General features: G+C 44.1%; 1 protein-coding gene across 2 annotated transcripts in view; it reads left to right on the top strand.

The window, feature by feature from the left end:
• Positions 1-566: 566 nt before the first annotated feature.
• cpeb2 (cytoplasmic polyadenylation element binding protein 2) overlaps positions 567-12,079 on the top strand; it is a 159,098-nt gene continuing 147,585 nt past the window's right edge. The window contains exons 1-2 of one of the 2 annotated variants that reach the window (XM_038791617.1): positions 567-1,617; positions 3,487-3,765. In XM_038791617.1, coding sequence (XP_038647545.1) covers positions 679-1,617; positions 3,487-3,765 — 1,218 coding nt within the window. In that variant the 5' untranslated portion in view covers positions 567-678. The remainder of the gene's footprint in view (positions 1,618-3,486; positions 3,766-12,079) is intronic. The other variant, XM_038791615.1, reaches the window with a different exon arrangement.

Here is a 12,079-nt window from a genome sequence, read left to right as displayed (position 1 = left end):
CGGATTGCCACCATCAGCCCCCCCACCCCCGGCACACAGACTGTTAAACCTCCCGTTGATTTGTTTTCCCACGGCGCGCGCTGAAGGCGCGCTCTGGCACGTGACGTTGACGTCAATGCAAATTAAACGCGGGGCCTCCCGAAACAGCGGGACAGGAAACATGAACGCTCTCGCGCGACAGATAAATAGCGCACGGGGCGGTTGGGGAGCCTGGAAACAGCCGTTTGATTTGGCTAGGAGGGAGGGCGGTGGGACTGATGGGACGAGCGGCTCTGGGTGGCAGGTGGGCTGGGGACAGTCAATGGTTAATGTGTTGTGGGGTGTCCCGGTGAAAAAAATAAACCGTATGAACCCCGCAATGCCAGGTGAACTCCGCCTGATATCCCCCTAACCCCGGTGTTAAACCGGACTAGGTGCATGCATACAAACACATACACGCTGTAAATGGGTGATTAAAGGTTAGCGATCACACCGATCCCCCGTGTCCGCCGGGGGTAGGGGGGGAGGTGCGCCAAGCCGGTGTTGGCGGCGGTCTGTCCCGTTGACACTCCTCCTCCCCCTCCCTCCCGGGCTGGGACTGCCGCCGGCGCCGCCTCCTCCTCCGCCTCTTTGTTCCCCCCTCCCCTCCCCTCAGTCAGTTCCCCACCACCCCTGCCCCACACGCCAGTTACTCCTATTATGCAGGATGATGACCTTCTGATGCCGGACAGGGCGACAGGCATCAGCATCATCACCGCCGCCCCGGCTCCAGCATCCACCAGCCGGCCGTTACCGGCGCAACAACACCGCGGCCCCGGCAGCCAGGGGGAGGAGGGAGACACCGCCGCCACCACCACCCAGTGTCCGGACATCCTGACCAAACGGAGTCATCCTCATCCTCCTCCTCCTCAGCTCCGAGGCCGCCCCCAGCCTGCCAGCCCCGGGGAGGAGGAGGAGGAGGAGGAGGGAGGCGGGGACAGGGACAGACTCTCCTCCGCCGATGCCGCTCTGAAGTTTGCGGAGAGCAGCCAGCACCGCGGCGGCCACAGGCTGATGGAGTCTCCCGGTAACCTGACGGCGGCTAATGGCGGCGGCGGCGGGGGGATCGGGATGTTACCGGGACTCGGCGCCGGCTTTCAGCAGCAGCAACTCCACCATCACCAGGACACCGGCGGTGGAGGAGGCTCCGCCGGCGGCAGCAGCAGCGGCGGCAGCAGCAGCAGCAACGGCTCGTCTCCGTCTCCGGTCGCCGCTCTCGCCGGCTTCGGCACCGCCTGGTCCCAGGCTCCCGCCGCCCCGGTCAACACTCCGCCGGGCTCCGGAGCCACTGCTGCCGCCAATGCCCCGGGACTGTCGTCCGGCGCTCCGGGAATCTGCCCGGTGCCCAGCCCCGCTGAAGACAGCTTCTTCCACGGCATCCCGTCCATTAACGGCGCGGTCCTCTTCCAGAGCTTCGCTGCTAACGCGGCCGGGATGAGCCAGGGTTACGGCGGCGGCGGGGGCAACTTCTCCCCTTTACCTCAGCAGCAGCAACAACAACAGAGCCGGCGGTCTCCTGTCGGCCTTCACCACCACCATCACCCCCAACACCACCAGGCCGCCTTCCCTCACCAGAGGAACACCTACAACCACCATCAGGTAAGGGACATGGAGCACAGCCCGGCCACCCTCCCTCAGCCTGGTCCCAGTGCCAGTCCGGGTGCAGGACAGTCATTGCCACCTCCTATCTTTAGATTGGAATCATATTTTGTTTTATTCCTATTTATTTTATTCCTATTTATTTAATTCTTATTTGAAACTATCTCTTTTGGTGTGTGTCCCCTGTCCCGGGCTGTCTCCGGTGGCAGGTTGAACCATCCTGTCAATATTGTATTGGTGTTGGACGGCTTGGGACAGCGGATTCCTCCCCTCCTGTGAGCCGCTGGGGAGGGAGGCAGCAGTGTGGAAAGCCGGAGCTCTGGCTGCAGATCTTTTTTTTTAAATTATGGTGCAGAGTGCGAGTTGTCAACGCCTAGAGATGATTACCAGGAAAAAAATCGCTCAGATCTCCCTGGCGTTCTGCAACCACACCTTAGTTGAAGTTAAGATGATTTGATTCCGAATTGTTACCCCACTTATGTGACTAATTATTGTGTGCAGTTTAATAACTGTGCGAGTGAATTCGTATTTTCCAGTCGCTTATTTTCGGTGCGTTAAAATAAAATCTTGGGGATGTTTGCACACACACGGAGTTTAGTGCTGCCCAAAATAGATAAATTTGGGGAGAAGAATTTATACCGAATTCCGAACCAATTAGCCAAATGTCAATTAAATTTGCTTCAAAAATATAGGTGCAGTCTTCAGTCTGATACTGCAGCGTGTTGGATGAACAGAAGGGACATGATGCAGGGAGGTGCTGGCAGTGGAAAATTACTGGGCAGTTTATTGCATGTACAGACACAAGGTTTTCAGTTCTCTCTGGCCATTTAAAAAGGGAACAAGGGTCTTTGCCAACACTGTATAAAATTCTAACTTTATTGCAAATCATTAAATGAATGACATTATTTGGCCATCTCCTGTTTGATAAATTCATGCTGCATAGAACCATATCATTTGTGGAATTTAAAATAGTATGATATAGTTTCAAGTACACCAAATGGCTACAGTGAATGCAATTTATGCTATGCAGTAAAATAAATAGCTCGACAATGGGGATTGGAAAAATCCTATTGCACAACAGCCAAGAAACTCTTCATATGGCCGGTAGAAAATGCAGTAGGACTTCACGTTGTGGGCAAGTCTTTTGCATTAGGTTTGGACATTTTCCACAATGTCTGAATATGCTTCCATTAATGCACTGTGGAACATCATCTAGGGAAACCTGGAATGCCACTGGGTGGTCAGATTTTATAGGGTTAGCAATGTATTTAAATTTAATCTGAATAGATTGAATTTATTGGAAATTGCATTTTAATCCCCAATTAGATATGCGAACTGTATTTTCAATAAAGTGCATTAAGTAATATGTTCTTAGATCTAGAAATATTTTATATATGCCGAATCTTTGTCATATTACCATAATTTATATCCTTCCTATTACTCATTGTACATTTGATGTGGTTTCTCAAATATTTGGAAAAAAAGAAATCACAAGATTGATAACCTTCCGAAGAATGATTTTGGGGTATATTAGTTTTCACACAACTAACAGACCCATGGCCTTGGTTCACTGCCCTGGGGATCTGAAAAAGCAATTTAATTTAATTATAAGATTTATTACATATTTTGTGTTATTATAGAGGTCAGTAGATTTTCCTTGGGTAAATCCTTCAAAACCTAAAGGCTTTGATAAAATTACTAACGAACAAAGGCTCTGTCAGTGCACTAATTACTCAAGGTTTTAACCATGGAAACAGGGATCGAGCTTTTACCCAACTTGCGTTATGATTTTCCTCTTGAAATTAAAAATATGTCTTAATGCTAAATAATGGATGTATGTATTTATAATTTATGTTTTAATATTATCAGCCCATGATGAAACAGTCTCCATGGAACAGCCACCAGAGCAGTGGCTGGAGTGCAGGAGTGTCCTGGGGAGGCATGCAGACAAGGGATCACCGCAGAACTGGAGGTGTAGGAATGCCGACAACCATGAACCAAATCTCTCCGCTGAAGAAACCTTTCTCCAGTAATATTATAGCACCGCCCAAATTTCCTCGGTCAGCTCCAACACTGCCGCCAAAATCTTGGGTCGAAGACAATGTTTTCAGGATGGACAACAATAGCAACACTCTGTTACCTTTACAGGTAAGAACAGGACGTGCTATTTTTTGGCATGCAAATAGTCAAAAATTAAACTCGGTCTGCTGTATCCCCTTGAACAATAAGCTTCACCAGAAACAATTAAAACATTTTGCCAAACAATTTCCATTCTGTCTTCCTCCACCTACTACCTAATTTGTTTGAATCCTGTATGCAAATGTAATTTTTGAAGAATTTTCAAGGAGGTTTAGTAAGCTAGATGTAACAAAGGAATTAAATTAAAATAATCATTAAGTTGGAGCATTTTACTGATGCTATTGTTCCAGGAATCTGTTTTTTTTTCTTGTCTTTTTTTGGGCTTATGTCTGTGGATAGTTTCCAGTTCCCTGCAAGACCATTAGTACTTACTGATGGTTAAACCAGCGGAGCTCCTCTAATGATGCACTGGACAAATTCTCCGCTCATTGTGGTGCTAAACTATTCCAATGGAAAAAGCTGCAGGTTTGTTCTGCTCGTCTGGGTTGAGGAATTGGCCCCAATTTGTGTGCACAATCGCTATTGAGTGAAGGTGAAATGAGCTCTGATACTGCAATGGATGAACAGTCATCCTGCTGATACTCATCATCTAAACTTGCACATCAAGAATGTGATGGGCTATATATAATTGCACCACAGCAAGATTGAGTGGCTTCAGAAGAGAAGGCAAGAAATGAACTTAGATAACTGAATAAAACAATGTGATAATTTTGGTAAATTATTTACGATACAAGTCTACAACCAAGAAGAGAGCCATTTTGTCTGTGGTGGCTCTTCACTCCAACAATCCAAAACTTAACTTCTCGGGCAGCACGGTGGCGCAGTGGTAGCACTGCAGTCTCACGGAGCCGAGGTCTCAGGTTCGATCCCGACTCTGGGTCACTGTCCGTGTGGAGTTTGCACATTCTCCCCGTGTTTGCGTGGGTTTCGCCCCCACAACCCAAAGATGTGCAGGGTAGGTGGATTGAACATGCCAAATTGCCCCTTAATTGGAAAAAATGAATTGGGTACTCTAAATTAAAAAAAAAAACTAACTTCTCTGTTCTGCCCTGCCATTGTCTTGTACTTAATGCTGTCTGATGGGGATATTCGCTCTAAAGAGGAATTTTGTGTATTTTATTAAATATGTATATTTAAAGCATCTAAATTGGTAGCAAGTTAAAAGAAGTTTAAAAGGTGTAAATGGGAAACTGAATCAGTACCATCGCTAGTGCACCTACTAACCCATGCCTGATTCAGTTGGCGCAGTGACAGGCATGATGGGTTCACTTAAACCTAGACGCTGTTGTATAGCGTTGTCACTCATATTTAATTAAATTGTAAGTGTAACATTGGATGTTTCATTTTTTTGCCGGTTAGAATTGTGTATACCAACAAATACAGCTTTTTGACTCTTAGCTGTGCCGATCTGAGTGGTCCTGCACATGATTTCTGCTATTTTTACTGTAGTATTGAATATTGAAAATCTTGGTTTGTTGAGTAGATATTTTGTGCAAAATCCATAATTTATTGTTGTATTCACTTGTGGTTTTATGCATGCAGATCTTGTGAAATTTTAAATTTTTCAGACTATTCTAAATAGAAGCAGTTAGCCTGAAAAAAAATCTTTTTGGTGGATATATTTAAAATAGATTATATCTGTCAGAGTCCTCTTACTTTGACGTTAAATTGTCAAAGATTCATCTGGATCTGACTCGATCAGCCTTGGCTAACAACTTGTTTTAATAATGCTGGATGAAGAGTGAATAGTGACAGATTCACTCCCTGCTCTTTTGGATTATTTACATCAGCTGGGAAGGCAGGTGGGACTTTAGTTTAACATCTCTTCGAAAAATGGCACCTCCAACATTGCAGCACTCTTACCAGAACTGCATTGGAGAGTGATTCCAGATTGTGTGCTGAAGTCTTGGCAGTGGCAATTCAACCCATAGCGTCTGATAAAGAGGTGAAAGTGCTATCACTGAGCCATATCTGACATCTGTATGGTGAAAAACTGTGGCCGTAGTACCAATTCTTTGGGGAGACCACTAGTCACATCCTGCAAATTAGCGTGCAGAATTCATTATCATTTGCTCTTTGCCTTATACTTCCTTACCTATTCCCCACTCAAGTTCATAGATTGCTTTAATTTTTGTTAACCGTCTCTTATGGGGGGACCTGGGTTCGATTCCCGGCTTGAGTCACTATTTGTGCAGAGTCTGCACGTTCTCCCCGTGTCTGCGTGGGTTTCCTCCAAGTGCTTCGGTTTCCTCCCACAAGTCCTGAAAGACCTGCGTGTTGGGTGAATTGGACATTCTGAATTCTCTGTGTACCCGAACAGGCGGCGGAGTGTGGCGACTTGGGAATTTCACAGTAACTTCATTGCAGTGTTAATGTAAGCCTACTTGTGACGCTAATAAAGATTATTAAAAAAATTATTACGTGGAACATTATTGATTGCCTTTGGAAGTTCATATAAATAGCATCCATAGATATTCCCTTGCCTATCACATTGGTAATCTCCACAAAACATTCAGCTGAGTTAGTAGGACATGACGTCTTTGATTTTCTCCAAACAGTTTGTCCGATTATCCAGCCAATCTGTCAATGGTGACCGATTCTGGTAACTTTCCCACAGCAGACTTTTTGATTAATGGTCTATAACTTCCTGTTTTTTTCCCATCCTTTATAAGTAATGGGTGACATTAGCATCTTTGCAATACAAAAGGACACCGCTTGAATCAGGAGACGTTTGAAAGATCGTATCATAGAATATATTTTTCTGCAAGAATAGCATGTACTCCATGGTACTGTCAGTGGAGTAGTTACCTCCAATCGTCAGTGCAGTTGGACATCCTCCAAATGAGGAAGTTTATGCATACGGGCAGCATGGTAGCACAGTAAATAGCACTATGGCTTCACTATGCCAGGGTCCCAGATTCGATTCCCCGCTGGGTCACTGCCTGTGCGGGGTCTGAACGTTCTCCCCATGTCTGCGTGGGTTTTCTCCGGGTGCTCCGGTTTCCTTCCACAGTCCAAAGATGCACAGGTTAGGTGGAGTGGCCATGCTAAATTGTCCTTAGTGTCCAAAAAGATATAGGGGGGTTGTTGGGTTATCGGGATAGGGTGGAAGTGAGGGCTTAAGTGGGTCGGTGCAGACTCGATGGGCCGAATGGCGTCCTGCACTGTTATGTTCTACGCACATAACCGACTGAACAGCTTCAGGGTTTCAGCATTTTGGCCTTTCTGCAATTTTTTTCTTTTGGAATTTTTAGACTTGTTATGCTAAAATTCCTAACTTATTCATGGATATTTTAAACTTGGGATGTTTCCTAAATCACTAATCTTGCGAGTTAATGTGTGTTTACTCAGTCTACATTTATTAAAAAGCTAAATCACAGCATTCCATGTGAATTTAAATAGTCTTTTAAAAAAAAAAGTAGGGTGCAGAAATTGAGTTAGATTTAGAAATGCATTTGCCTTGTATTGAACTGTATCTGTTATACATTTTCTAACCTGTGGCATTCTTTTTTTATAAGCACATCAGTAAAGCTGTCCATAATTGCATCTCCTCCCTCTAGGTGACAATACCTATTGCTACCCTCTTGAAGGTGCCTGGTATCCAATGTTACCAACAGTTGCTGCAGTTGTAATTGACAGATTATTATTAAATATATTTGGATTATTGTTTAAAATATACTAATTACTAAGTGTATATTTTTAAGTCTGCATAGGTAAATGCCAAGGGAAGCTGAAATGTATCTTGTTCTTAAAAAAAAATCCAAATACTGAGGGTGCTGGAAATCTGAAACAAAAACAGGAAATACTGGAAAAACTCAGCAGGTCTGGCAGCATCTGGGTAGAGAGAGAATTAAGAGTTTTCCCAGCATTCCCTGTTTTTGTATCTTGTTCTTCTGTTTTATCAAAGTACATGGTCACAAGTATTCCAGTCAGTCTCAATTATAATAGAAAAATTGCAAGATATAACATTCTGGAAAACAGTAATAACTGATTAATGTTAATAGCCTACCTTGTGCTATGTAAAATTTAGAAGTAAAGGATTGCCTGATTTCTGACATAAGTGGGCTATCAACTTCCCTCAAGTTTACATTTGTCTATATACTCAAAGGCAGTATTTTCTTCGCTTTCTTTAATTTTTGGATGGGTAAAATTGGTGTCTTGTTTGCATAAAAGTAGAGCTTCATTTATTGAGTGATGATTAGAAATTGGTTCCTCGGCTACTTTCTATGCTGAGCAGAGATTAGTTATATAGACAAGGGGATCTGACAATATCTCTGCGCAGAAAATTGCAGACTGGGCAGCTTCTCCGATATACTCCATGTAAAAATGAGAGTACAGAATTGGTCCTGTGGTGACAAGTGACTGTTTCCTAAAGTTCAATTTCTGTTCAGCAAGAAAACTTAAAATAATCAATGCATGCCTACAAAACCTCGTTCAACAATTCTGCTGCTGAGATAAGGGGTAAACGATGGATGCCACCTCACAAAACCTTGTCTTCTGGAATCTGGCTTTTACACACATCAGTAAAGCTGCTTTTAAAATGAGCCAAACTCATATTAGTGCTGCCACCACCTCCCAATGGCGTAACTGGTGATAGCATAAAATTAAACTTTCTGCATTTAGTATGGATGGCCATTGGAAAGATCTAATTTAAGAAAACTTTTTTTGTTATTGAATCTTCTCGGCAGCTAGCCTCAACAAATCTAAAATGTTTTCTTTAGAGTTGTTGCCAGGAGCCATGGTAGTACACAGCATTTGGCTCAAAATAAAAGTGACATCACTGGATTGAGTGGCGTGAACAAACAGATTTTGTTACGAGTCTTGTTGAAATCTTTTTCTAGTTGTTGTTTCCATGAACTTCAATTTTGTACAGGTAGCTGGCCTCATGTTAAATCATTCCTCATAACAATGCAATTATGTTATTGTATTGCAATACAACCGACTGTCCAAGGTAGCTTGATGATAATGGGCACAGGATAATATTTAATCATCTGTTGCACTTCATTTCCCTCAAATCACTGAACAAAATACAGGGGATTGGATTGGTTTATCATCATGTGTACCAAAGTACAGTGAAAAGTATTGTTCTGCAAGCAGCTCAAACAGATCATTCGTACATGAAGGAAAAATACATTACAGGGCAAGCAAAATTCACAATGTAAATACATAGTCACAGGCATTGGGTGAAGCATACAGGAGTGTAGTACTACTCAGCAGAGAAGTTGTGTGAAAAGATCCGATCAATCCATAAGAGGGTCGTTTAGGAGTCTGGTAACAGTGGGGAAGAAGCTGTTTTTGAATCTTTTAGTGCGTGTTCTCAGACTTTTATATCTCCTGCCCGATGTAAGAAGTTGGAAGAGTAAGTAAGCCGGGTGGGAAGGGTCTTTGAGTATGCTATCCGCTGTCCCAAGGCAGCGGGAGGTGTAGACAGAGTCAGTGGATGGGAGGTGGGTTTGTGTGATGGACTGGCCGATGTTCACAATTCTCTGTAGTTTCTTCCGGTCTTGGGCTGAGCAGTAGAAAATATGTATAAGGTTAGAAATTTCTTCAGCCAGGGAAAAGATTTTGGGTTTGGTTTATCTGTTGAAAAAACTATGTGACTGTAAGTTAGATATCATGACATAATCTTGATTGTGCACTTGATCAAAGACGATCACAGAAATGCAATTTTGTATGAACAATGTTTTTGGGCCTATGTGATCAGTTGAAGTAACTTTCTTCGGTTTTGATGACCTTCAACTAAATATTGGGAAGATTGAAGTCATTATCTTTGGTACCTGCCACAGATTCTGCTCCTAGTCACAAACTCAGTCCTTTCCCTGGCATTTGTCTGAGGCTGATTCAGATCATCTTGTTATATTTGACCTTGATACAACCTTCTGACCACTGAGGCCACAGACTGTATTTCCACCTCTAATATCACCTGACTCCTCCCTGCTTCAGCTCTTAGAACATAGAACATAGAACGATACAGCGCAGTACAGGCCCTTCGGCCCTCGATGTTGCACCGACATGGAAAAAAAACTAAAGGCCATCTAACCTACACTATGCCCTTATCATCCATATGCTTATCCAATAAATTTTTAAATGCCCTCAATGTTGGCAAGTTCACTACTGTTGCAGGTAGGGCATTCCACGGCCTCACCACTCTTTGCGTAAAAAACCCACCTCTGACCTCTGTCCTATATCTATTACCCCTCAATTTAAGGCTATGTCCCCTCGTGCTAGCCACCTCCATCCGCGGGAGAAGGCTCTCGCTGTCCACCCTATCTAACCCTCTGATCATTTTGTATGCCTCTATTAAGTCACCTCTTAACCTTCTTCTCTCTAACAAAAACAACCTCAAGTCCATCAGCCTTTCCTCATAAGATTTTCCCTCCATACCAGGCAACATCCTGGTAAATCTCCTCTGCACCCGTTCCAAGGCTTCCACGTCCTTCCTATAATGAGGCGACCAGAACTGTACGCAATACTCCAAATGCGGCCGTACTAGAGTTTTGTACAACTGCAACATGACCTCATGGCTCCGGAACTCAATCCCTCTACCAATAAAGGCCAACACACCATAGTCCTTCTTCACAACCCTATCAACCTGGGTGGCAACTTTCAGGGATCTATGTACATAGACACCGAGATCCCTCTGCTCATCCACACTACCAAGAATTTTACCATTAGCCAAATATTCCGCATTCCTGTTATTCTTTCCAAAGTGAATCACCTCACACTTCTCCACATTAAACTCCATTTGCCACCTCTCAGCCCAGCTCTGCAGCTTATCTATGTCCCTCTGTAACCTGCAACATCCTTCCGCACTGTCTACAACTCCACCGACTTTAGTGTCGTCTGCAAATTTACTCACCCATCCTTTTGCGCCCTCCTCTAGGTCATTTATAAAAATGACAAACAGCAACGGCCCCAGAACAGATCCTTGTGGTACGCCACTCGTAACTGAACTCCATTCTGAACATTTCCCATCAACTACCACTCTCTGTCTTCTTTCAACTAACCAATTTCTGATCCACATCTCTAAATCGCCCTCAATCCCCAGCCTCCGTATTTTCTGCAATAGCCGACCGTGGGGAACCTTATCAAACGCTTTACTGAAATCCATATACACCACATCAACTGCTCTACCCTCGTCTACCTGTTCAGTCACCTTCTCAAAGAACTCGATAAGGTTTGTGAGGCATGACCTACCCTTCACAAAACCATGCTGACTATCCCTAATCATATTATTCCTATCTAGATGATTATAAATCGTATCTTTTATAATCCTCTCCAAGACCTTACCCACCACAGACGTTAGGCTCACCGGCCTATAGTTACCGGGGTTATCTCTACTCCCCTTCTTGAACAAAGGGACCACATTTGCTATCCTCCAGTCCTCTGGCACTATTCCTGTAGCCAATGATGACCTAAAAATCAAAGCCAAAGGCTCAGCAATCTCTTCCCTGGCTTCCCAGAGAATCCTAGGATAAATCCCATCCGGCCCCGGGGACTTATCTATTTTCACCTTGTCCAGAATTGCCAACACTTCTTCCCTACGCACCTCAATGCCATCTATTCTAATAGCCTGGGTCTCAGCATTCTCCTCCACAATATTATCTTTTTCTTGAGTGAATACTGACGAAAAGTATTCATTTAGTATCTCGCTTATCTCCTCAGCCTCCACACACAACTTCCCACCACTGTCCTTGACTGGCCCTACTCTTACCCTAGTCATTCTTTTATTCCTGACATACCTATCTTTTATTCCTGACATACCTATCTTCTTCAGATCCATGCCTTTGATGTCCATGGCTTGATTGTTTCTAGGCACTTCTGGTTGGCATAGAAACAGAGAAAATAGGATAGGAGCAGGGGTTGGGCCATTTGGCCCTTCGAGCCTGCTCAGCCATTTATTATGATCATGGCTGATCATCCAACTCGGTAACTGTTCCTGCTTTCCGCTGCATATCCTTTGATCTCCCTTTAGTCCCAAGAACTATATATAAATTCTTGAGCACTTAATCTTTTTGCCTCAAGTGCTTTCTGTGGTAGAGAATTCCACAGCTTCACCACTCTGGGTGAAGAAATTTCTCCTCATCTCGGTTCTAAATGTTTTACCCGTATCCCTAGACTGTAACCCTTGGTTCTGGACTCCCCCCACCATTGGGAACATCCTTCCCGTATCTACCCTGTCTAGTCTTGTTAGAAATGTATAGGTTTCTATGCGATTCCCCTCCCTCTTTTTCTTTTAAACTCCAGCGGATACAATCCAAGCCGACTCAATCTCTCATACATCAGTCCGCCATCCCAGGAATCAGTTTTGTAAACCTTTGCT

The sequence above is a fragment of the Scyliorhinus canicula genome, chromosome 3, assembly GCF_902713615.1.
Source record: "Scyliorhinus canicula chromosome 3, sScyCan1.1, whole genome shotgun sequence".
Classification (NCBI taxonomy): domain Eukaryota; kingdom Metazoa; phylum Chordata; class Chondrichthyes; order Carcharhiniformes; family Scyliorhinidae; genus Scyliorhinus; species Scyliorhinus canicula.
Note: the sequence above shows the minus strand (reverse complement) of the source record. Positions and strands in the feature narration are given on the sequence as shown.